At 38.3% G+C, this 27,317-nt stretch overlaps 1 protein-coding gene across 4 annotated transcripts; it reads left to right on the forward strand.

Moving 5' to 3' along the window:
- Window positions 1-13: 13 nt before the first annotated feature.
- Window positions 14-26,946, forward strand: SERAC1 (serine active site containing 1). 4 transcript variants are annotated; one of them, XM_074862760.1, is made up of 18 exons: window positions 73-95; window positions 3,129-3,220; window positions 3,720-3,866; window positions 4,468-4,504; window positions 4,810-4,946; window positions 5,258-5,347; window positions 6,276-6,407; window positions 8,483-8,604; window positions 10,087-10,215; window positions 11,592-11,705; window positions 13,327-13,489; window positions 16,308-16,458; window positions 17,263-17,404; window positions 18,195-18,295; window positions 20,697-20,794; window positions 21,328-21,510; window positions 21,948-22,091; window positions 24,461-26,946. In XM_074862760.1, exons 3-18 carry the CDS (start codon window positions 3,860-3,862, stop codon window positions 24,595-24,597), a joined length of 1,887 nt encoding a protein of 628 aa, XP_074718861.1. In that variant the 5' UTR covers window positions 73-95; window positions 3,129-3,220; window positions 3,720-3,859; the 3' UTR covers window positions 24,598-26,946. The 4 variants fall into 4 exon arrangements, with proteins under 4 accessions (XP_074718857.1, XP_074718861.1, XP_074718859.1 ...); XM_074862756.1 differs by lacking the exon at window positions 3,720-3,866 and having other exon boundaries at window positions 14-95; XM_074862758.1 differs by lacking the exons at window positions 73-95; window positions 3,720-3,866 and adding an exon at window positions 152-231.
- Window positions 26,947-27,317: the final 371 nt, after the last annotated feature.

A 27,317-nucleotide genomic window follows, 5' to 3' on the forward strand; every position in this document is an offset into this window, starting at 1 on the left:
CCACCGCCCCCTCCGGATTGGCCGGGCGGCCGCAGCGTGCTGGCGTCACGGGAGCGCGTGGGCGCCGGTGCCGGGAGGAGAGGCGGAGGCGGAAGGTAGCGACGGCGCTTGGCAGGGGGGCGACCTCGGTGATGGCGGGCGGGGGGGGCTGGGCCCGGACTCCGGGGTGGGACATGGGTGATCTCTCGCCGTCACCGCCTGCCGAAGCGTGGTGCTTGTTGACCTCAGAAGGTTTGCGGGGTGTTTTCCCGGTTTAATATTTATGTATTATATTAACGATTTCGGCCTCGAAGTCCGCCTGGGCTGCGGGAGCCCTCCTGCCCCGCCTCCCCGGCGCTCCGGCCTGCCGAGAGGCGCGGCGCGGCCCCGCCCGGGGGGGGGGGAGGGAGGGAGCCCACGCTTGTTAAAATCCTCCAGAAACAGCCGCGGTGCCGTAGGCTTCACCTGCGCCCTGTGAGCGCGCAAAAGGTAACGAATATTTTTTTCCCCCTTCGGAAAGAGGCACAGAGTTATCACCGCTGTGCGCCTTGGCCGTGTAGGTGTTACATCGCCTAAAACTGTATTTTGTTTTTCTGAACGTACCCTAGTTGCGCAGTTGCGAGGCAGCAGCGTTCCTGCCCCACGCTGGGGTGGTGTCGGAAACGTTGGCACCACGCAGCCTCCTCGGCACGGGCCGGTCCCGGATTTGTTCCAGACCGTAGAGCTTCCTCACCAGCTGTGAAACGGGGTCCTTTTGCATTATTTTTGTATACACCTAAGCATATTTACTCTCAGACCTGAACAGAGGTTCCTGGTGACCAAGAAGCACTAGTCGTTTTGGCCTCTTGGTTTGCAGGTGCCTGTTTTGACTTTAGGGAATTGTGGCACCTGCTGTCACTGAACTACATGTTTATTGCAGTTACAGACTGTGGTTAAGTAGAAAAATAAATGTGAGTTCTATGAATAAAGATAGTAAAGGAATTACCATAGATTACCACAGAGAGTTTGGAGGCGGAGGAGGTGTCTCCAGAGGACTGATTATGAATGTCTTGAAAGTGTTTCATAGTGTTGAGTACTCTGTTGAAGTGAATGGATGAACTTGATACTGAAATGTCAGAAGCCAAATAGTTGTCTGTTGTGATTGCGGTAGTGCTGGGGTAGTGCTGACATTTTTCCAAAATCTGAACACAAGCAAGACAGCAAGGAAAAAATGAAACTTTTGGGGAAACATAAAAAGAAGAAAGACATATTAATAGAAGGAAACCAAAAAGTTCCGTTGTTAGAGAAATTGGACACTGACATTAAAAGCAGTATAAGCTCTGGTTTTGGTTTATAGAGATTACCTTAAATTCAGGGAGACTGTCAGGGGCTCCCATAGTTCAAGATCGGATTTACTGATCAAGATTTACACACATGGCACTTTATCGTTTTGAGTTAATTGTTACTGTAGTGGTATAGACTTAATTTGGCATTTAATAAGGATGCCTATGTTTCCAACATAATAATTCGTTAAATATATGATAGATAGTGGTGTGGCTTTAAATCTGTTCAAACAGTTTAATTCAGTATTTCAGTCAGCTAAGTGTATCAGCTCAGACACTAAAATTTCACCTGTCATATTAATTTCATGTTACTTCTGCAGTGTGAGCAGCGACAGATTTTTGTGTATTTTGTGATTGTTATGAAAGTTTCATGTTCTTTATGGATTTTGGCATAATTCTTGCACTAAAAATACTATACATTCTATGGCTGGAGTTTAAGTCTTCAGCAGAAGTAACGTACATAACTTGATTGTTGTGGGTTGCCAAAGTCGATCTGTATATTTTCCTAACTTTAGGTAAGTTTTTCTTATATAAATCAAATGAAAGGCAGTAATGTTTGCTAATAGATAAAATGGTGTATGTATGTGAGTGGTAGAAGCAGGAACTGGTGCTTTTGCCTGGCCTAAATTGCCTTGGTTTTCAGTGCTTAACTGCAGTAACTATACTTTCTTTAAATCTCATTGTGCAGTGGTTAAGATGCAGCTTTGATCAGTGGGCTAAAGAACGCTTTATGGTCTCTCCTGAATAGTCCCACTTGTTCAAAGAGGCAAGGTTTTACCTAGGATGTGTAAGGAAGTTGCAGCATACTTGTCTTAACTCATTTTCCTACCTGTAAATTGGGGAAAATTCAGTGTCTTGCATCATAGATAGGTCAGAAGAATTAATCCTTTCATATTTCTGAAGCACTCGGATACTACTTTCATGGGCACCATACTACAGTCAAGAAGATTCATGTTTGTGTTGGGTTGCTTCTACATTAAGAACTTTGGTAGTTCTAAAATGCGTTACATGCATTTGTTTGTGACTATTCGGAAAAAAAATTCTATATTGCTTAGTTTGATTTCAGCATTCAGTGCATGCAAGGCAATTAGTCTGTCAGTATTCTGTGTCTTTGTAATGTTGAATTGCTAGGGTCTTAGCTTTAGAAAAGGTTCTCTTCTTCATGGGTATGGCTAGGTTTTCATTCTTTTGTGTGTGTAAGAATTTTTCTAGAATGAGATGCATCCTCTATGGTTTACCTGTAAGCATGCCCTGTGAGTTTCATGAGCCCATGGAGTCAGAGCATTTTTATTAACTGTAGAATTTTTACATCCTTGAAGTATTAGTCTGATTTGCCCTTTAAACTCAAAAATATGTAGTAGTTCTTGGAGCCTTGTTAGTCAAAATAAAAGACTTACTTGCTAACAAAATCAATTACGAACTTTGAAAGAGTTGGTTACTGAGTTGTATTGAAGCCCATGTCATAATGTATAATGTCTTGATGGAGATATGACCATATCTGGTATTTAAGGGAGAGCTACTAAGTAGGAAAGAAAACTTAAAAGCAGGGAAGTTAATTGGAGATACATACTCTCTAAAATCAACAGTAACTTTTCTTGTAATTGAAATGCAGCCTGTTAAATTGAGCAGTTTATAGACTTCTTTAATTAGAGCATTTTATATGGAGGGAAATGACATAAAATGTTTTATTATGACCTTTGCTGTAAATCATGACCTTTGCTATCATGACCTTTGCTGTAAAAAGACAGGAAAAAAAACTGTTACAGGTTTTCTGCTGTAATTCTTAAATCAATCATTACTTTTTCTTTTTTTTTCTTTAATATACAGAATGTCAGTGGCCGCTTACTGTATATTTTGCTATAGACAAATAGGAACTTCTGGTCCAGCCACAAAAACACACCTACCATGGAATGATATCAGTAAGTACGATTCTATATGTATTGATCTGAGGTGTTAATAAAAAGGAAAAATCTGTGTTGGTATGATGCCGTGCATAATTCAACGGTGCAAAAGATCTAAATCCCTGATTACTTTGTGATCAAAAGCTTTTATTTGCCTAAAGTGGATGTCTGCTTCTGACCTTGTTTTGCATAGTGACATGCAAAATTATACCAGCAGATTATCTGGGATTAGAGCATGAGATGAGGGTTCCCCCCCCGAGATGCATCTCATTAAACTATCTTAAACTCTGTTTTGTATGTTGTTTTGGTTTTTTTTAACCTCTAGAGCTATGAAACAATTACATCCATAAAGTTTGTTTCTATTGTTTCTTCCTCCTTATTTACTGATATTAGTTCCACAGTCTTCCCTGTTTAGTCTTTGCTTTCTTTGGTGCCTTCTATATAGAATGACAATTCTTAAGATTGCAGTTTATTTTTGAGCATTAAAAGATAGGATATTTTCATTTCTGCTCTACAGGAAGCGTTGCATTATTTGCCTTTACAACCTTCCTGCCAGTTATTTCTTCAACATGTATCTGCCTCTTGTCTGCATGCCAAAATTCTTAAGGTGGTTGTGGGGCAAATCTCCCAATTCATGCTGAGGAAAAGAAGTTATTCATGATAGGTGAGATGTGTTCCATTGGGTTTGCTGCTACTGGTAATAATAGAGTTTCTCTGTATTGAGATCCTTACATCCAGATAATCAGCTCAACTTTGTCCACGCAAAATAGCTCAAATCTGACAGAAATTCTTAAGACTTAAAAGGGAAATTGTTGCAAGTGACATGTGTTTATTCAGCTGTTTGCTTTATAAACTAGATTCAATGGAATTATTTTTAAACATATATTTTCTTAGGGAGACTCTGCAGAGTTTCAAAGAACATACATAGTCTTGTATGTGTTCATACATATTCATATCAAAGTTTACTGTTGATTCCTGCAGCTGAGCAATGAATGTAATTGATAGGTAGCAGTACTCAAAGCAAATAGCACTGACAGGATATGTGTTTCATCATCTTGCTTAGAAGAGCAGGAAATTCTAATCAAGTAATGTTTTCTCCATTTGTAAATTTAGGTAATGATTTCCTGAAAGCCAGAGAGCAATAGAAAAATTATAAAAAGCTTACTCTTAGTGCCTGACATTCTTACTGTCTGGTAATCAAATTCTGTGTTTATATTGAGGTGATGCACACAACTTCTTTGACATGAATTTTTCATTTTTTCAAGGAAAAATTGCAAAGGTAACTGGATCACTTATACTAGGGTAAGTTGTAACTGACAAGCATATATGTCACTTATGTATAGAGTTAAAATTTTAATTCACGTATCTTTTCAAAAATGTGACAATATTAGGGGACCTTTAGACATGGTAGAATATAGTTTTGATGCATATTTTCTGATGGTTATTACTTAAGTATTTTAGAGTCTTTACTTTGCTAAATTAAAATAATCTGCAAGCTATTATATATTTGGTAAAACCTGGATGATTTATACCAAAACTATTGTTAATATTTTTTTGCTGTCATATTTTTAAATTAATATTCATACGCAGTTTTCTTTTATTTAAAGAGGTTTTGTATTCATTACATATGAAGTCCTGTCCTTAAAGAAGTTACTGCAAATTGATACTCAAGCTATACATCAAGAAAAACTTAAATCCTATGTATATGTACGTACAACTTCTCTAAATCCAAGTGAATATCAAGGTAAGATGCATAATTGTTTGGATTTTAAAAATAGTATTTTAAGAGAATGGAATGTTTCTGAAAGTCACTCTTGTATAAGGAAAGTTACATTTCCTGAGATCTGTTACAAAAATAATATTCTTCACAATGTCACCAAATTTATTTTAAGTTGGTGGCTGTTTCTTTAGGAGTTCTATACATACAGTTCTCTATATATGAAATAGCTCTCTCTATATATATGTCTCTGTGTGTGTGTATGTATATATTTATGAAAAAAATAATGTGAGAGAACTGTCTTTCAGACTTCCAGTAATCTAAAAATACTCTTGTAGGGATCACCTACCAAGCCAGAAAAGAAATTCATAAAGCAGTGAGGAAAATTCTAGAAACAGAAGCTAAAATTTTCCGGAGACCTTTAAATGGTAAGTATTGAAAGCATGGCATTATCTATGATTATTATTTTTGAATAGTAAAACACAGGCCTTTTGGAAAGTAAAATAATTTTTCGTATAAACTTAACATGATTTTTTGTGTATGAAATGGTTGTAATATTACGTATCTTTTTCTATATTAATATAGAATATTAGAATATTTTCTTTGTATTAAAACCATTCCTTTTCTTAAAGTAAATTAAAGTGATGGTTAAGAAGAGATTTGAGAATTTTTATCTTCCAGTTTCAGAAGAGATTTGAAGCTTAAGATACCAGGTTAATATTTAATATTAGTTTTGTGTACAAAAGGTGTTTAGGGGATGAAATACTCTCAAAACTTCGATTTAGAAAAGTATGTTATGCTTTCATCAGAATTGCCAATATTAACTGAAAGCAGCACAGTCTTTTGGTAACAGTGTGTCACTGCTTTTTAGAGTAATTTAAAATAAGAATTTCAATTCATATAAGAAATTGTGCTCCTGAGGCATACTATCCTTATTTAACTACCTGTTAAATGACTATAACAATATGTACCTCCACTGTCGTGCTATGAAATTAATTGTTCAAGGTCAGAGGCTCAAGAGTTGCTACTCATTTCCAGATCCTGCTGGAAGCTGGCAATTCTGGTTGGTGAGTGCCAGCCAGTGGTTGTGTGTGTAACATATATATGAAATACCAATTTGGTGCCACTGAAATGAATCAAAACCATCCTATTAATTTAAGGATCAGCATTCCACTGATGTAATTCTGTCACTGTTTATTGAACTAATTTTAGTATTAAAACATTACACTAAATTACTGTTAATGACTAATATTCAAATATGAAAAGAAACAGATTTTTTTTATTCAACAAATAGAAACGTGACTGTTAAAATACTCATTAATAATAACTTGGCTTTTATTTGTTTCCTGGCAAAAGAACAATTCAGTACATTTGATGGAGAAGATCATGAATGTGCCTTATGGCTTCTCTTAAAGAGAAGTCAGTCAGAAGACAAAGAGGTCCGACTGCAGGCTGTACAAGACCTGGCAAACAACAGTCACTGGCATGGTAATGTATGCTGACGTAGCCTAATTCATCCCAGAAATGTGACAAAGTCTCAGTTGTTCCAAGTCTGCTGTCAACATTTAAAAAATCTAGTAGCTGCAAGAAGTGTAAATACACTCTGAAATTTGGTCTAAAATGTGGGAGGTTTATCTACATTTCAAGCAATTGTTCTTTCCTGATACCCTGATACAGAGTGTGTGTCTGCAGTGCAGGCAGGCCAGCCGCTTTCTGTTTCCCCACCAGAGAATTGCAACCACTGCCGTAGTGTGGGAGAGCAGTTCATCTTTATTAGTTCCTTGGTTTTTCTGTTGGAACTGCTAACACGGTTACAAGTTCTGGCAGTGATTTTTATAAGGCTCTGTAGGAATGAGTTTAAAGGCCATGATTAAGCTAATGAAAATTAGTTAGGAGCTGATGGGTAGTAATAGCAAGGTAGTAATGACAAACTAGAGGTAGAGGACTTGTGTGTGCAAGCATTATTCGTAAGCCATTTTCCATCCTAGGTATTATTTAGTAGTAATAAGTTCTCCCTGTTGCTCTAGCAGAAAATGTCCTTGAAACCCCAAGTAAAGGGTGTGTGTGTGTGTGTGTGTCCTCCTCCCCCTTCCATCATCAGGCCACATAAACTAGGTGTAACTAATTGTGACTCATTATTCTGGTGATCTAGTCAGTTGACAACCTTTCACTCTTCCAGTGCAATTCCAGTCCATGGGATTTATCTTGTTTCAGATTGCTTCTTTAATATTCTAATTAATTTCCCCAAGCAATTTACTTCAAAAAGCTATGTTTGAAAACATTTGAAAGCTAGGATGTACCAAAACTGAAGCTTTGTGTACTAATTTAACATAATTGTTTCATGTTTGTAAGAGGCTACTCTCTGTTAGCAGGTGATCTCAGAATCTTTGTGCACAAGATGGCCGGTACTCTGGAATCTAGTTGCTTTTTGTTATCTCCTTTTCTTTGTAGTGCTCATCACTGTAGTATTTGGATGTTTCACAGACGCAGATTATTCTTGCCAACTAACTCATGAGGGAAATGGGCTTTTTCTTAATCTGATATTTCAAAACTTAGTCCAAGAAAGATTAACACTGAAAGTATGTGCTAACTTTTCACAGCTAGGACCAAGTTGTTCAGCATACCTGTTATTGTAAATACAGTATTTTGCTTGTCCACACCACAGCTTCAGTGACTTCAGTTTGCAGCTGTAGGTAGTCTGCACCGAAGAAAAAATATGGCCCAACTGTGACTGTTCGTGAAAAGTGTATTTGAAATGGCTTGTCAGTTTTGTTCTAGAATTGTATAACAGTAAGGAGGATAGAAGCAAATTTTTGCAGAAAAAAGTATTGATCCACTTTGAGGTTATATTTTCTTTTCCTTTGTTTTGCCAGTTAATTTCAACATGTAATATTCAATTTCTCCAGCTATCAAGTAGGTGGGTTTTAGAAAGGAACAGTAGTTACTGTTTAAATCTGGTTTCCCTTCAGTAGGTTAACTGAAAGTCTGTCTTGTATCTTCGGTAAGGGAGAGCTACTTGAAACTGTACTGTGGTGCTATCCTGCCTTTTCTAAGGTCACCCGATTTTGTGACATTAACAATTTTATTGAAACGTGTCTTCTGTGTCATTTAAAATTATGTGTCTTTGTCTTTGCAGCATTTGGATTTAAGGCTCTGGTTTTTAACACTGTATGCAGAAAAAAAGTCTGCAAGAGGCCTTTCAAAATTTAGCTCGAGCCCAGGGAATTAAGCCTGGGTTTGTAGTCCTTGTATTCCTTTCACAGTGGCAATACTGAATGTTTGCTTTTGCTGTGTTCAACTTAACATCTGAGGACCTTCATCAAACGGGTCTATAATGAAAAATTAGTGCCCAGATGTATTTCAGCTCAGTATAGTGCTGGTCTAACATCTGCAATTTTTATCTTTTGGAATTTGAGTTTACAAAATCAGTTTATCTAAGTAGATTGCAGAGAGGTCGTTCTTTTTTCAAGTATATTTACAAAGTAGATCAGAAACTACGTTTAAAACCAAATGAAATATTTAAGGTTAGTTTTAAACCTAACACTGAAGTTCTTGTATTACAGATTATCAGTACGGTACAGTTGCCCAAACCTGTGATCAAAGGACTGCTATAGGTTTGGCTCGATCCAAAGATATTGACCTTCGCTTTTTCCTGCCTCCACCACCATTGCCAAAAATAAAGAATGTAAGTAAATGAAAAATAGGTATTAGATGATTTTTGCCTACTTGTCTGTTTTTAGTGCTGTTGTTGTTTGTTACCATACTAAAGTAGAGTTTTTCTAAAGTAACTAATGACTAGTAAAATTAAGACCAAAATACAAAACTATGTTATAGTGATATAGCTCTGGTGCATATCTGCATTAGTGAATGGCACGATGGAAAGAAAGAATGATGGGGGTGTTGATCAACTATTGTTCTTGGGCTATATGTCCACATTACATATTTAGCAGCAGTGAAGTTTGAGCCAATTACCAGTCTGATACACACCCTTCCTGTCTGTACCTAGTAGGCAATGCGCAGCAGTCTGATATTAAGTCATCCTAGATTGCCTTGTTGACACTGACAGAATCCTACACGTAGAGAGCACTCCTGGAGGCCTTTGCATCCTCGCTGCTAGTGTGGTGCTCTGCTGCAAGCCCACCTTGTTACTGCCAGCTTTTGGGTACCAGCAAATCTGTATTGGATAGATTTGGCCTTGGTTTGTCTTTATGTTAATTAGTAAGTGTATGTATGATGCTTTCAGCAATCATGTCATCATATCCTCTTCTTCAATAAACAGAATTGGCACACAAAGCATATTATAAGAGGTTTTTGTAATCCTAATAGGACGAATGCTGCCAGAAGTCCCTGTCAGAGAATACCTGTATGTCTTAACTGTCAAAACTCTGAATACCAGCTTTGACTGGTAGTGGTATTCTCAGGTTTTGATTTCTTATCTTTGTAACATTATGTGATAGTGGATCTGTACCTGTTAGTCCTGAAGTGCTAGGTTATACTAGTATATGGTTGTGTATATATTTATACAGCAGTATGATTGCTAGGTGATTGAAGATAAGAGTTCCCAATCTACTGCTTAGGAAGTTGAAGCAAATCATTGTGGCAGGAAGTGTTGCTCTGCACGTCAGATATGTCCCCATCTCTGATTGTAGCAAGGATTAGAATAACTGCAAGTTCCATGACTTTGGACAAATAAAATGAATTTGTTGAATCTGTTTTCCTGTCATCTATCCTGGATTATTAAACAAAGATCTAGATGAATATTTTTGAAGATAAAAGATTAAAAGAAGCATCATCTGGTTTTTTACTAGTAATTTGTACATTCATTTTAGTGGAGCAGCACGAAAATTACTGTGTAGTTAAGGGTGAACTTTTAAGCTCCCTGTGCCAAGAGGAACTGTTTATTCTTCTGTCCTTCACACCTATTAGAATAAGGCCACCAAAGTATGAAGTTTAAAGCTTGCTTTTCATCACTTGGTTTTAGAATTACCGGTTTCCAAAGTCTTTACAGATGTAACTATTAAACCAAAGTTGCAGAGCACTCAAGTCCAGGGTTTGTATTTTATGGCCTTGTTAATATGGCTGATTCCATTATTTCAGGTCTTTCTTTTCTCTGTGTTTTGCTTCATGCTTTGAACAGAACTAAAAGCTACTTGTGTTCTTCTCACAGGATTATCCCATAGAAGATGAGCTTCGCTTGTTGTTAGTATCTTTACCCCAGACTGGTCTTGATCCGTGTGTCCAGTACTTCACATCTCTTGCTTTACGTGAAAGTAGTCAGACTCTCGCTGCACAAAGGGTGAGTTCCCACCTGCAGAATAGAACTATTTGGGTTCTTTGTTGCTGCAGAGCTCAAAGATACAAACCCATTTCTGTATCTTTGAGCATTGTAAGAGGAAGAGAAATACAGAGATTTTGTGGCTGTAAAACATAAGTAGAATCTCTTCTGCATACAGTCTGCCTGCTTGAAAGCTTGTTTATCTTTCCCAGCTGTACTAGTTGGTCTAGTGAAAGATTATATCTTTACTTACAAGCCTTCCCATAAAGCAGGTATTTCACCATTTTGTCCAGAACATTTCCTTCCCCTTGCAGTGCTCATAAAATGATTTTTCACGTTTCATCTTACCATTGTTTGAGTGTTCTTTTACTGCTGAGATGATTAAACCTCTGTTAAGTCTTATTAGCAAACTGGTAAGTTGTTAGCACACCTTAAATAGTAAGCTCTGTTATATCGTATGGAAATGCCTCCCTGTAACAGATCACTGCTGCCAAAACCAGAATTGGAATACTCTAGTGGTCTGTTTGGACTTGAAGAATTCTTAGTTTCCAATTCTGTCCAACAACTTCTTAAGCAGCTTTAGGAACATCATTTAAAGTGCCATTATTGCTTAAAAATAGTAATTGTAATGCCAGTGTCATCCACTATCTCTTGTGCGTTTTATTTTTTTATTAAAAAGTTGTTACTTTTTTAAATCAGTGAGGGTTATTTTTTGTAAGATGCAATAATAAAAATGACTGTCACATTTTAATAATGATCCCTGTCAAAGCTTTGTTTAGAGATTTCAGAGTGCAGTAACTCTTTATTTGCTATGACACAGCTATGTGTAATATTTTTATACTATCACTCCTTTATTGTTTTCACAGCCAGAGCTCTTGCTACGAAGGGAGCTTTGGTAAGACACCACACTTGGAGGCATTTTGATAATCACGCTGTTCTAGAAAACTTTTTTATTGAGGTTATGCTGGTCTTCCCACTGCATGATTAAGAGAGACTGGTCTTCAGATACTATGCTATGTGTTGAAGACCTTTTTTCCTCCTCTTCTAATTTTTGCAACTATGGAAATCTAGACAAAGTCTGATTCTTGCTTTTTATGCTTAAGCAAACGATCTTAAAAGAAGACATTCATTAACAAAATTAAAATCCTATGTTTTCTCCCTTTATTGTTTGGTTTGAAGTTAATAGACTGTAGAGACTACTGACTGAAAATCTAGTTAATATTTTCAGTTAAAAAGAGTAGATATTTTTGTGTAATTTGTACATTTTGAATAGTGCGTGCATGCTGTGCATTCTTTATAGCAATTTCTATAGATCATTACACACTTAACAGTTTAGAAATGCTTATTTCATATAGGCATTTGGAATGTGGTATAATTTTTACTGATTATCATTTCAGGGAGGCTTATGGTGTTTTGGAGGAAATGGACTTCCATATTGTGAGACATTGAGTAAAATCCCTTCAGAGACAGTGGAACTCTTTTGCTTGCAAGCTTTAGTACAGCATTCTAAGGTAATTTGTCCTTTAAACTATAACTGAAGAGCTACATTTATAATCATACCTTTCTAATGCTCTCTCATATATTGGGAAGGAGTTGCCATTTCCTTGTTTCCTACCCCTCACCCCTTCTGTAAGGATGTTCAGACAACTGAGACTGGTGTGAATTGGAAGGCAGCATAACAAACTCATTTTTTCTCATGGGAAGTGTATGTAAGTTCTGTTATTGTTTCTAAATAGCCCATATAAGTTCCCCTGTATGTATCTTTCAAGAAGTAAAAGGCCATCTCTGACACAGAAAAGCAGGAGAGAATGCCTGAAGTCCAGATGGCTTTAACAAGTCTTTTCTGTGTAGGGCTACCTCCTGCTGGCAGAGTCATTGGAGGTAGATACTGTGAGGAAGCACTTAGTGTCTCCACTCTGCAGCTTCTCAGGAAGTGAGATACTGATGATATGAAATTCTCAGTGCAAAGTGTGTGTGGATTTATGTGAGTTGTTGTACATCAGTTCAGAAAGCTTACAAGCAGTCTCTTCTTATGGCCCTTAATCAAATTTTAGTGCCAGGTTTCCAGAAAGCAAAATAGGCTCATGAATTCACTCTAATCAGAAGCCAGAACGGAATGTAAACCTTGGCTGTTCACAAAGGCCTCTCAGACAAGGGTCACTGCCTTTGGGCAGAATATTGCACAGTGTGCAGCTAGTACAGTGCATCCTCCCAGGACCATTCTGTTCTTTGCAAACACAGACAGAGTATGTAACAGTGATTCTTCTTGTTTCCTGTTGCTGCACACTTTATTGCTCAGAAGCCTAGAACACTGAGAAACAGTGCTGAGAATACCAAATTGTTATTGGTAGTAGGGATGGATAAAGTGCAGTTTGCTAGTATACATTTCACATCTTCTGTATACATAGAAATTCTGACTTAGTCTAGAATTTGTTATGTGCCAGATTCTCAGTTTAAACAAGTTGTGACAGTACTCGTTCCGAATGTGCGTCTTTGTTGAAAGCTTGAGGACATCAGCAGTTCCGTAACTACCACACATTTTTGAGCACTGTAGACAACATATTCAAGTCATAAGCATTTGTCCAGTATCAGTTGACACTACGACTAATTTGTGCATATTCATCTGCTTGGGCTAGAATCTATTGTTGCCCTTAAGATCAATAATGATAGCAGTACTATTTGGAATGTAGAAATACCTTTGCATTTCAAAGAGAAGGGTTTATAATGATTGCATTTTAGGTGGTGAACAGGAAGACAAGTAGCTCGGGTTGAGATAGCGCTTTAACAAATGCAGACAATTGTCCTGTTCGGACTCCTGAACTTCAGTTGAGATTTGATCATGTCAAGTGGAGAGCCATCTTACCTCCCTCAGATGTGGACGAGAGTAGAGTGATGGTACTCTTCATCTTTCAGGTTGTCAATCCATAGAAATCATGCATGTAGCGTATTAAAATATTTGCTTCCTCTTCAACTATGGCATAATAAAGTCTAGATTAATAAGAATTTCTATGTAATAAGGGCTCTGCATCATACTGGCTCCTTAAAATTCCCTAATTTGTGAATTAGCAGCGTCTCAAAGAACATTTTGCAGAATGTCTGCCTATTGTCATTGTATTTACTGTATAATGCTAGGTTTCTTCTCACTGTGACAAAATTGAAGCTAAAGGAGGCCTTCAGCTACTACAGAGGATATACCAGCTACGTAAAGATTCAGCAAAAATACAAAGGAACATAATTCGCATTATTGGAAATATGGCTTTGGATGAACGTCTACATTCATCCATAGTACGTGCAGGTAAAAGGAAAGCAAGTGGATGCAGTCTGAATGTCAGATTTCTATTCTAAAATTTTCAGAGGATTTGGTGTGTTTGTAAAATGCAAAGGACCGTGGTAGTGGTGTGGTTTTTATATTTGGGGAGGTGGTGGTGTTGGGGTTTTTTAATACAAAAACTATAGACAGTTTAGATGGTGTTGATTAAAAATCCTGTATGCTGTCTAGCCAATATTTGTCAGTGCTACAGAGCTGTTCTTAGTCTGATGGATGGTGAAAATTTGGACTTGGTTGATGTTTGGTCCACATTACTGGCAGAAATCTTTTGAGTTTTCTACTCTTACAGATCATCTATCTTGTAGATTTGTTTTTTTTCTTACTGACTGTGTTTAATCTTGTAAAGGAACAGACCAGATTACAGTCCTTACCTTTCAGAACAAAGTGAAACATGCCTTCCTGCCTTCCTGTGTTTCATGTTAGGCTAGTAACTTCTGCTAAGCTTTGCTCTGATGCCCCCTTTTTTAATACCTCTAAATATCACAATGAAAGTTCCGTACCAAATAAATAATTCCCAATGGTTTAATAGGAAAGAAATAAAAAGAAAAATAGAAAATATCAATATGCTGTTGTATATGTCTGAGCTGGTGTCTGCCTTTTAAATGCAGTGTGCATTTTTAATCTCCCTGTTGCAAAAAGGAGAAGTAGCAAAGGCACAGGGAAAGACCGTGAGGGTGATAAAGAATTTGGAATCACTGTGGTATAAAGAACAAACAACTAGTCTAAGACACTTCATATGGGAAAAGCAGCTGAAGGAGAATATGGTGGAGATGTATAAAATCTTCACTGGCGTAGAGAAGGCAAAGAGAGAATGGTCATCTGCTGTTTCTTGTAATGTAAGACCAAAGGTTCTTATACATTAAATTATCAAGAGGCAGAACAAATAAATATATTTTTTTCCATACAGTGCATGACCAAACTAAAACTTGCCACAAAACATTGTGATTGTTGAAGACTTACGGAGTTTCAAAAAGTGTTTAGACAAATTAATGGAAGGAAAAATTGGTAAAGCTCTACACACAAAAGTCAAACTGATTGCAGAAAACTGAGAGGGTATAGTGGAGAATCAGCACTATATACTTGCCCTTTTATTGCTTTATTCTTTTATTGTTCAGCAACTTTCATTACTGCTCACTTTTGGACAAAGACAGCTGGACTACAGAGGCCTTTGGTCTGAGCTCTTAACACCATTCTTATGTTCTTACGATGACTGCTAAAACCGTATGTGTAGAGGAAGAGATCGTAATAGAAGAGTCAGCAGCTCCCTGGGGCAGAGCTCTCAGTACAAACAGAACTTTAGACAGTGAACTGGACTCCAGAGATGAGCAGTTGGATACTGCTGGTCAAGAGTTGATAAGACTTCTCTTTTGTTGCTGGATGATGTGTAAGAAGAAAGAACCTCTAAGGCTCTTTTCCTTTGCAAAAACTGCTGGCACAGGAAGAAGAAGAAGAAAAGGAATACTGCACTGTGTAGTAGCTGTGATGGGTTATCTGGGAGCAGAAGGACTCTGAACAGTATTTTTGACTCTTCATCTCGGCTCATTTAAGAGAAATGCAAAACCAGAGACCTTGCTAGTTTTAATCAGACTAGCTTGGCAGTCTTTCATTGTATTTGGGGAACTGAAAATAGATTTTAGATCGTGTTCTTAAGGAGAACTTGCACAGTGGTTAACATATATTCTGCTTAGAAATGTCATTTAAATACTTAATTCTTAAAGCAATAATTACAGTTCTCAAAGGTACTTGAATTTACATGAAACTCACATGTCAATTCATTCTTTTTTTCAGTCCACAGGGAACTATCTTGAATTAGCAACTTACTGGCTATACTAGTAGCAACATTTTGTACATGTTTTTGAAACAGTGCTCATGAAGTAAATTGTTTCTTCTTTTTCAAATCAGCCTCCATTTCAAAGTCTTCCCAGGTTTTATTTATGAACTTGACTTTAATGTAATTGTGATTTATAGGCCACTCTTGCTAGCAGCAACAAGATTTATCAGGATTTTAAAGAAATATATGTGTGTGTGTGTATATAAAAGATAGTCCTTTGCGTTTCTCAGTAGTCTGTGAACATCCCCATCCATGTCTAAGAAACTGTGTTTTACATCTTGGGTAAGGTATTATAAAGTGTCTGTTTTTTCTTGAAGTAGCTATGACTTAAAATTCTGTTGAGGATTGTATCAAAGATTTCCTTCATTAATTCTCTTACGTTTCTTAGGTATATATAGTATACTACTTTTGAGATAGCGGAGATATTTTGATTCCTTAAATAGTTTTTCACACACTGGATTTTAAAATTAGAAATGGTTGTTCTCTCACAGCAAGCATCAATTTTTCCACCTGCCATTTACTCCCATGGGTTGTTTTCTATGTCTGTCTTACGCTTTAAGCTTCATTTGCTCTCTGGGACATTTATTTTTTCTACCTTTCTTGCATCTTACCTGCAAAAAGAGACTTGAGATCTGTTCTCTCCAACAACTGCACTGACCTGCTGATACACTTTCTTTTTCTTCTGAGAAGGGTTCTCCTTCAAATCATAATCTGAACAATAGTAAAATACATTGCCTCCTTGCCTTGGATTTTTGAGTTTTGAAGGCTCCACTTATCTAGCATTGGCTGTCCTGCAGTAAAGAGAGTGGATTGAAATAATTTGTTTTGATGTTACTGTTCTTAAGTTTTAACATCTATTTTCGCAAGTATAGTTTGAAGGATGATGTTTCTGAAATCTTTTGTTTGGATGATGTTTCTAATTAGTTAACCTGCCACTTTATTTTTTCAATCTAGGTTGGGTTTCTGTACTTGCTGAAGTAATGAAATCCCCGCATGTCATTCAGTCTTCTCATGCATCCAGAGCTTTGGCTAATCTAGACAGGGACACAGTGAAAGAAAAGTATCCGGATGGTGTTTATGTCTTACATCCACAATATCGTAGCAGGTAAAGCAGAAGGAGATATCATACATGCTGTACTTAGAGTTACTTGTTTTACTGTTCAGTTACAAAACTTTGGAAAAGTTGACATGAGAGTGCTGCTGTACTGATGTTACCTGCTCCTCCTGTTGTTTGGTAGGTTGAGGAGACTGAATTTAGATTCTCAAATAGGAGAACAATGGAAGTGGTCAGAGCAGTCCATAACCATGAATGGAGTGTTATTGTACTTGATGGAAACATCCAAACACAAACTATGAGATGAATTACTGCTTTGCATGCATTGCAACCATTTAACCTTTGCACTGGCTGTCTTGGGATACAGTGCCTTGCAGCAATTCTGCTGGCAGCAGCACATGTTGGCCTAAGATGCAGTGAATTTACAGCTTCAGCTTCTTTTAATAATGATTGTGTGTCTGGGACTGAAGCAGTCTCCAACGTGGTATGCCACTTAGTAGCAAGTGTTCCGTGGGTCATTGGTGTTAGTCAGGTTACAGTGAAGATCTAATCTGAGGATAAAGCTGGAACTACCAAGCTACATTAATAGTAGCTGGAGAGAATGATGGTTTTCATTATAGAAAAATACGACTTCTGAGGTGGGTACTTTCCATACCTTTTTTTATATCTTCTGGGTGGATCCCTGTTTTTTGTCTTGGTCTGACTATTCTCTTTGAAATATCACGAGATGCCATGAAATGTTGTCCGTAAGATAAGAAATCATGTATACTGTTAAAAATAGCATGTTCTATGTAAATTTAATTTGCTAAAAGAATATGTACCATGCATCTCTTAAAAATTCCTTTCCTATATCAGTCAGCCCGTCAGAGCAGACATCCTTTTTGTTCACGGTCTTTTGGGAGCAGCATTTAAAACCTGGCGACAGCAAGACATTGACCGACGTTTGGATAAGAAGGCTTCAGAAGGGGAAGAGGACTATAGCCAGTGCTGGCCAAAGGTAAAAAGACAATAACATTTTCACATACAGCTGCTGTTTTCTCATTAATGAGAGCTCTACAGAGGATCTAGAATTACATGGTCTGGCAGTTGTCTTCTTTGAATCAATTGACTTAGAATCTGTCACACAAGTAGCACTTTCCAAGTTCCTGATATATTTTTGTTAGCAAGCTGAAATTTTGAACAGGTGGTTCTTGCAAAGGAAAATCCTTGCTAAATTTAATGCTTTCAACATCATTCTCCTGTTAGTGAAAAAGGAGGCAATGGCTGCTTTCCTTATGCTTTTTTTTTTTTTTTAATGGAATGTTATTGCTGAGAAAAAGATGCATAAAATTGCATTTGAAATTAAGTATCCTTTCTTACATAAGGTGTCAGAGTACCTCAATTTTTGCAGATTGCTACTTAAACATTGTGGGTAAATAAGTATTTACTGCTTCAAGCAACTCGAATTTGTATAACCACTGAAGTTATCTTTGTAAAACTTACCAACTGGACTGATCAGTTTTAACTTTTGTTTCACCCAGGAGAGGGAGCCAGGAACACACGAGTTAGTAATCCATCTCCGTCCTTTGCCTGCTTTGTGGCTGGGGAACAGGCTAGGGTTCACCAGCGTGTAGTAAAAGAGTAATAGTCTAGGTGTAAGATGTATTTGGGAATTAACCGAAGAGCAAAAATCTTGCATGATAATTGTCCCCATAGTAACATCTTTGTTTCATTGCTGATAAATTGCTTGCAAGAGTTTAAGTACTTCAATTATAAGCTCATTTTGGTTTTTCTTTTTTTTAATTTAGACATGGCTGGCTTCAGACTGTCCTGCCCTTAGAATCATATCTGTGGAATATGACACCCATTTGAGTGACTGGAAAGCAAAATGTCCTGTTGAGGCTCACAGGTAACAAGTGTAGTGTCTGCAGTTTGGAGGGGGGCAGGAGGGAGACCTGTAAAGCTGATCCTTGGGATCACTTAGTGTGAAACAGTGAATTTAACTTTTCCTGTTGCATTAGAAAATCAGGTTTGGAAAAATATTACATACAGTCATGGTATATTTGAGCTTTTTAAACTACTTGTGGCAACGTCCTACGTTCTGGCAGTCTGTTCTGCTTCATGTTTAGGGGAGACACTAAATTAAGCTATTTAGTTGAGGTAAATATAACATCAATTTTATATCTTAAGGGGAATATTTTTTTAAACTTAAAATGACCCAATAATCCTTCATAAGCACAGCAAAAAAATCACTGTACTATGACTTATGCTAAAATGAAGCATATAATTTTCATAGACTCAGAATTGCTTAGGTTTGAAAAGACCTTTAAGATCATCAAGTCCAACTGTTAACCTAGCACTGCCAAGTCCACCACTAAACTATGTCCCTAAGCATTACATCTACACATCTTTTAAATACTTCCAGGGATGGTGACTTAGCCACTTCCCTGCACAGCTTGTTCCAATGCTTGACAACCCTTTTGGTGAAGAAATTTTTCCTAATACCCAGTCTAAACCTCCCCTGGTGCAACTTGAGGCCATTTCCTCTTGTCCTAATGCTTATTACTTGGGAGAAGAGACTGACACACACCTCACTGTTCCTGATGCTTTTTTGGATGGGCACACACTTCACTGAATAAAAAAACTGGCTGGATGGCCGGGCCCAAAGAGTTGTGGTGAACGGAGTTAAATCCAGTTGGTGGCCGGTCACGAGTGGTGTCCCCCAGGGCTTGGTTTTGGGGCCACTCCTGTTTAACATCTTTATTGATGACCTAGACGAGGGGATCGAGTGCACCCTCAGTAAGTTTGCAGATGACACCAAGTTGGGTGGGAGTGTTGATCTGCTCGAGGGTAGGGAGGCTCTGCAGAGAGATCTGGACAGGCTGGAGCAATGGGCTAAGGCCAACTGTAGGAGTTTCAATAAGGCCAAATGCCGGGTGCTGCACTTGGGCCACAACAACCCCCAGCAGCGCTACAGGCTTGGGGAGGAGTGGCTGGAGAGCTGCCAGTCAGAGAGGGACCTGGGGGTCTTGATTGACAGCCAGCTGAACATGAGCCAGCAGTGTGCCCAGGTGGCCAAGAAGGCCAATGGCATCCTGACCTGTATCAGAAATAGCGTGGCCAGCAGGGACAGGGAAGTGATCCTACCCCTGTACTCGGCACTGGTGAGGCCGCACCTCGATTACTGTGTTCAGTTTTGGGCCCCTCACTACAAAAAGGACATTGAATTACTCGAGCGTGTCCAGAGAAGGGCAACGAAGCTGGTGAAGGGTCTGGAGCACATGTCGTATGAGGAGCGGCTGAGGGAACTGGGGTTGTTTAGTCTGGAGAGGAGGAGGCTGAGGGGAGACCTCATCGCCCTCTACAACTACCTGAAAGGAGATTGCAGAGAGATGGGGATGAGTCTCTTTAATGAAGTAACAAGCGATAGGACAAGAGGTAATGGCCTCGAGTTGTGTCAGGGAAGGTTTAGACTGGATATTAGGAAGCATTTCTTTACAGAACGGGTTGTTAGGCATTGGAATGGGCTGCCCAGGGAGGTGGTGGAGTCCCCATCCCTGGAGGTGTTCAAGAGGTGGGTTGACATAGCGCTGAGGGATATGGTGTAGTTGAGAATGGTCAATGTTAGGTTAATGGTTGGACTGGATGATCTTCAAGGGCTTTTCCAGCCGAGATGATTCTGTGATTCCTTTCCAGAGCTTAGTCTCTTAATTTACAAAGTCGAGATTATTGTGCTTTTATACTATTCCAGTACAAAATATTTGGAGATTATTGTCTGGAAAGTATAACAGACATTATCTGTGATTTTTTTTTTTAATGTATTGGTTGATCATGCACTTAGTTACTAAATTCCAGTACATTGCTCCACATTTTGAACGTTGTTTAGCAAAGTACATTTTTGTCAGACATTAGGTTATTCTTGTTTGAGGGGATAAAGTTCATTATGCATTGATGATGCTTTCATAAAATGAAAACCCAATTTTGTTACAATGTGTAAATGAAACTATCTAAAACTCCATAAAGAGATTTCTCGAACTAAAGCTAAAGGAAATGAGTGGGTGAGTGAAATTAAAGTAAAACTTTCTAGCAAGATCAAGAAACTGAATTTAGCTCAATTCCTGTTGTCCTTGTGAAGCCAACCTTACAAAAGTTTTTGGCATTTTTCAGTGTAGCAACAATGATTAAGTAATTAATATTTTATGTACCTAATTCACTTTCATAAACATACAGCACTGAAAATTCATTCTGTTTTAACATTGCCTTTTAACCTATCATGCTTCATCATGCTTGTGTTTGTTTCTTCTTTGCAGGAAGTCTATTGCTTACAGGAGCAATGAGCTTCTTGACAAGCTCAGAGCTGCTGGGATTGGAGACAGACCTCTGGTGTGGGTATCACATAGCATGGGTGGTAAGCACATTGCCTGTTTGATCTGCCATTGTATTTCAGAATAAGCTGTTAACCAAATTCAGTCTGAAATGCAATTTTTCAGAATAGTTTATCTAAAAGATTTGCAAAGACCTGAAAATGGAAAATAGATTTCTACTTTCTTAATGCATTGTATTCAACAGCATACACATTTTGAAAGGATTTTTATTGCTGTTTATTTTTACTGTGTTGACTTAAAAACACAAAATCAATGAGTTGAAATTCATGTAAATGGGAATCAAGAGGCAAAATTTTCTCCATGATCAGGCATATAGTAAATGTCATTAGCAACACTTAAAGCAACCAGAATTGGATTTGCATCATTCATTGACATTTTATTTTAATGCCTCCTCAGGTTTGGTTTGGGTTTTTTTCAGCTTAATCTTACATATTTGACAAACTAAGGACTAATCAACTGAGGCAAGGATATGGTTAGTTGTTTCATGGATAATATAGCATGATCATTATTTTCACAGTGGTTTAAATCCCTGCATTAATTCAGTTTCTGTTGCCAGGTCTTCTAGTCAAAAAGATGCTGGTGGATGCTTCCAAGAATCCAGAAATGGATAAAATTATAAACAACACCAGAGGAATCATATTTTATAGCGTACCTCACCATGGTTCCCAGCTGGCTGAATATTCTATAAATGCCAGATATCTTCTCTTTCCATCTGTGGAGGTTAAAGAACTCAGCAAGGGTACTCTCACTTTGCTACCATTTAACGACGGGGATCTATGCTAATCTGTTCATGATGCTTTTTTTTTAATTGTGCTGTCAGAAAAAGCTGGATAAAAACAACCAACCCCCCCTTTTTATGTTTTGGGTTGTGTGTTGAATTGCTGTAAGTAATTCTGAGTAACTGTTTCATTTGATTGCAGAGGCGAGGGGGAAAAACGGAAGTCAGAACAAGTTTATAGATTAGTTTGGGCCATTTAGCAATGTAGTAACTCAACATGTGCTGCTGGCCTTTAGACTCTTACCTCCTAAACAAATTCCATGTTATATGATAGCTGGAAAAAGGGATTACAAACAAAATGCTACTCCTTTTACTGGAGTATTAATTTTTCCAAAATATCTCTTTAGGAATGCAGTCTTGCCAGACAAATGCTGTAATCTTATGTTGTTCTTTCTCAGATTCTCCTGCCCTTAAAGAGCTGAATGATGACTTCCTGTCTTTTGCCAAAGATAAGAAATTTTCGGTGCTGAGTTTTGCAGAAACCTTACCAACACACATAGGCAGCATGATAAAACTGCATGTCGTACCTCTGGAATCAGCAAGTAAGTCAAATAGCCGTTTAATTTTGTATATATCCATGTAAGCATCAATAATGAGAAAGGATTATAAACGCTATGGTAGAGAGACCTAGAAAAATATGTCTGTTATATTGTGGGGCTTTTTGTTTATAAACTTCTGGCTGAGTTTAAACTACAGTCTCCCTGCTGAGATCAGAGGCAGTTCCATTTATATCTTAGGATAGCAACAGTTTGGTTTGATTTTTCTAAATATGAGTAGCACTTGCATATTGAAAAAAGCAGGGTGGACCCTGGTCTAATGTTGCATTGTTGTAGACCTTTCCTTTGTAATTATGAGTAACTGTTGTTTATCCTTGTGTAGGTAGGCTGAATAGTGTTTCAGAAACTCTTGCAAATTCCAGCTATTTCCTCCTTTAAAAAGTAAGAAAGAAAATTAGCAAACTGCTAATGGAAGGAGAAAGTCACAAAGCTGTTTTGCAGTGTTAGGAGTTCTTTCTCTTCTATATCTCAGGTACTCAAGCAATAGATTTTTGCCTTCTGAAGAGTTCCCTCCATTCTTTTGCCTTCTGTAGAAGGGAACATCAGACAGTTCTTTCTCTTGCTTTGTTTATGGGTGTTCAACTTAGATAATTGTTTTAAGTCTGATATTTTCAGGTTTTCCCTGAGCAAAACCCTCTTCTGCACTGCCCAAGGTACCTGTAAGGTCTTGAAAACATTGCTTGGTTGGGTTTTAGATCAGGCTTTCCACCAGCTAAATCCACTAGTTTAAATGAAGGGTTAGTTGCTCTGAAAAAGGCAGACTATACATCCCTGGTTTTCAGAGTCAATATTTGGCAATATTTTTTCAGTATGTCTTCTCAAGAAGCAATTGTTTGCAAAAATGTTGATGATGCAGTTTTATTGACGAGGACTGAAAAATTGGGCATTCATTTTTTTTGATGTAACAAAACAAAATGAAAAAGAGGGCTGGATAAGAGAGTGCATGTAGAAGATCTGTGCACTTATAATCTTGTAGCATATTTCTTTTCTGGAGATGACACACAATGCAGCACGTGAGCTCTCTCAAAAGCCTTTAGAGGGTACGTGACAGTTCAGTGTCACACCACTCATTTTGTTCAAAACCCAGGCTGACAAGTAGTACACTCACTGTTTCTTACATGTGTGCTTGGGCACATGAAAGCAAACCTTCATCCTGCTCCAGTGTAATTTTACCTGGTTGAAGATACAGAGTTGTGAGCAAAATGGAGGATTTCTCAGGAGGTTAAATGAATAGATAGTGAACTGGAATGTGGCAGTCACAGCATCCTAACTAGAAAGTTCACTAGTAGTGATAGCTGTCAGGAAAGAATAAATGCTGTAGTGTGGCCCCAAAATCAGTAGCTGAAAATGGAATACTTGTATTCTACAATTAAGCAATGTAATTTTTTTCATTTTCTTGGAAATGTATATAGTGATTTGTGGGATATTTCAGGTTCATTCTAGTCCCATTCTTAATTTCCACATCAAAGTATTTTACAAGGAATATAGGCAATTAGTGGTGATCAAAATCTAAATACCCTGGATTAAACCCTATCCGTGTTCATGTCAATGCTTAAACTTCAGTCAGGGCTTTGCTGTCATCCAGGTCCTGGTAAATGAAGTTTTGATTCTTCCAAGTTGTCTGTATGGAGAAATGTACGTTTGTGTATTCCCAGTAAAGATGATAGAACTCTGACCTAATGGTTTACCATTGTGGGTTTTGTAGCAATGTATAGCTCTATCTGACTATGTCTGTGATCCGGGGGCTGGAGCACCTCCCCTGTGAGGACAGGCTGAGAGAGTTGGGGTTGTTCAGCCTGGAGAAGAGAAGGATCCGGGGAGACCTTATAGCAGCCTTCCAATACTTAAAGGGGGCCTACAGGAAGGATGGGGAGGGACTCTTTATCAAGGAGTGTAGTGATAGGACGAGGGGTAACGGTTTTAAACTGAAAGAGGATAGATGTAGATTAGATGTAAGGAAGAAATTCTTTACTGTGAGGGTGGTGAGACACAGGAACAGGTTGCCCAGAGAAGTTGTGGCTGCCCCGTCCCTGGAAGTGTTCCAGGCCAGGTTAGACGGGGCTTTGAGCAACCTGGTCTAGTGGAAGGTGTCCCTGCCCCTGGCAGGGAAGTTGGAACTAGATGATCTTTAAGGTCCCTTTCAACCCAGACCATTCTGTGACTCATGACTATAACAGCATGTGTTGATGCTTTTAGCACATGAAAAAGTAATGAGGACAAAACAATTAAACTGAAGACAGGAGAAGTTGCTTTTGAGAGAGAAACTGCTAATGCAAGATACGCTTTTCAGTCTAGGTGAACTTACAAACTTTGGTAGTTTTTTCTTTTTTTTTTTTTTCCCCCCCCTCTCCTAGAGTTAGGAATTGGAGACCTTATTCCAGTGGACGTTAATCATCTAAATATTTGTAAGCCAAAGAAGAAGGATGCTTTCCTGTACCAACGTACATTGAAGTTCATTCAGGATGTCTTAGCCCAAGAACTTGGAGACTGAGTTTATGACATCCTTGGCTGCTTATTTTCTCTATTTGGTATAACACAGTAAGTTCTTCTAAAATTTGTTAGAGGATCTGCAGAACTACAAAGATGCTATGTCAATAGTATCTGCTGCTGAAATAATTTTCAGTACATCTCCCACTTAGACACCTCTTCAGCTTATTTTTAAAATATATTCAAAACAAACTGTAGTCCTATAAACTTGACAAAAAGAAAATGTGTGTTGGCTTAGAGAGACCGTGATCTGTTGACAAAACGTGTGTAAATTCTCCAGAAATTTGATTGGGAGGGGCTGGGGATTCAGTGGAAGAGAAGTTTCACTTACAGATATCCTTCTGGAGCAACACAACTAGACTATGGAGAGTGCCCAGGATATCTCCTTTGAGCCAAAAAAAAAAAAAAAACGCTTGCTCTGGAGGTAGGTGGTCTCATTAAGGTAAATATACATCTGGGACTGAAGTCTGATAGAGAGGATCAGAAGAAGTTAACTGAGGTGGTTATTTGTTGTGTCAAAGGGGAGAAGAAGCATGTGGCTGTCTGAAAGCTTTGGTTTACTGTCCATGTTAAGTAGTCTGACTGGGGCCTGAAGAAATTTATCCAAGTGAATGAAGGCAGCATTTTGGTCTAGTGGCCCAATTACAAGAGTTTTTGTAATTTGCCTTTTCATTTAATAGACCACCCAGGTCTGTCAGCAAACATGGCATCTGTCTTCTGTGTGAGAAAGAGGGAGGCTGGTAGGTTGTCTAGCATAGGCAACTGTAGTTGTTTCAATCTGTTTGTGTAAATGAAGACAAAAGAAATGTTCACCACCTTGTATGTTTCTCTCTTAATCTTAGCAACTTGTGAGATTTGATTTCTTTAGGACAGTGTGTATCTTTTCAGATTTGGGGCAGTTCTGTGCTTGTTCACATGGAAGATACAGAACAGAGGCTTAGCTCTCTTGCTTTACTCTTGGGACATAGTGAGAAGATGATGGTACATTCAAGTCCTGGCTCATGTTACTCATTTAGAAACTCTTTCTTTAGCTGATGTAAAGAGCATTGAAAATGCTCTAGTGGAGTAAGACAAATGTAGGCCCTGGCAAAAAAGCTGATGCTTAGAGTTTGGAGCTCAGGTGGAGGAAAAGTAAAGCAGAAAAAATTCAGGCGATCGTAAGGTCCCACTGGAAATGCAGAAGATCCCAGATATTTTGGTTTCTTGAGGCCTAAGTGTATTTATTGGTGTAGATATAGAGGAAAGCAGTGTTGTCTTATTTGAGTTTGTTTATGTTAAGGATATCTTAACAGTACTGATGAGAAATAAGTATTTTTAGAAAAAAAAATGACAGTGTTCAGCCACTTTTTTTAAAGTCTTAAATAGTTTGCAATGTAGTTGAAAGCAGCCTAGTCTAATTGTGGTCTCCTTCCTTCCTTTCTTTCTATCCCCAACCCTCTTTGAAAACAAACATAGGCTGTGATTAGGCTGTACTACCCTAACTGACCATTTGTTAAATAAGGCCTGTATTGATGATGGGCTTAAGATGTCTCTTAGCGTCACTTCCGTGAGATGGATTTAATATCACTGGCCTTGCAGTTATGGCCATGAAAGCTACCAGAGAGGTGGGATGTGCTTTGCAATTCTGCATGGGCTTGGTGCAGGCACCAGTGGCTGTTGCAGTCCTGCCAGGTCCTGAGGCCACCTCAGCTGTTCCCTCTTGAGAGCACTCCAGCCCGCGAGGACACTACATCTGAAAAGGTACTTCTGGAAGTTGAGCCTTGACCTGCTGGAGTTGCGGAGTAAAATTCACACGAGCAGTACAGAGAACGTACAGCGCTACACTGGCAAAAAGATCATTTTTTCCCCCTAACCAAGATGTAGGTAAGAACACTGCATAGCAGTATTTCACATAGAAAATGTAACAATTGCTGTAACTTCTAAAGAGGTTTATCCTTTTTACACTGTGGTTTAAACTTCAGAGTGTAAATATACTGGAACACTTTGTATTCACAAAGTAGAGGGTATGTGGAATTCATTGCGAATAGACAAGACTTCTAATAACTGAATACATGTTTAGCGTGACAAATCTTGTGTTGACTTTAATAGATGACTTCGGCTTACAGGGATTCAGATCAATGACATTACTCTTTAATCTCAGTAAATGCATCTGTGTCTTGTTACTGGAACTCTTGAGGCAACTTTCTCCTTTTTGTAACTGTATGTATATATGTGTAACTTTAATATTTTGGGGGGGGGTGTTAGCATTGGTTTTTGGTGGATATTTTTTTGAATATAGTAATGAAATATGTTTTTTTAAAATGTACTAGATATGCCACAAAATGTATTAAAGGTGAATGATCTGCCAAATGAATGCTCTGGATCACGTTCACTCTTGTTAAAAACCTGCATTATTTTTAGTGATTATCTCATGCTGGAAGAATGTAATGTTTACCATTCATCTTCGGTAAGAGGCATAGTATTGGGGGGCACAGCCAGTCATCAGCTTTGCGAAACTGAACAGTTTTTCAGTTGTGCTTTTAGATTTTGCAAAAGTGCCTCCTAAACCATGTACAGACGTTGCACCGAGGGCCAGAGGGCCTGTTGCCTAGCATTCACGTCTGCTTCCCATTAGAAACTTAGGCTCTTGTGCCTCCCCAGTGTCACATTAATTCAGAATAGTGCCACTAGGTAAATTCTTAGGTCTCAAACTATGTCCTTAATCCCATCTAGCTGGGAACCCAG

The sequence above is a fragment of the Strix uralensis genome, chromosome 3 (genome assembly GCF_047716275.1).
Source record: "Strix uralensis isolate ZFMK-TIS-50842 chromosome 3, bStrUra1, whole genome shotgun sequence".
Classification (NCBI taxonomy): domain Eukaryota; kingdom Metazoa; phylum Chordata; class Aves; order Strigiformes; family Strigidae; genus Strix; species Strix uralensis.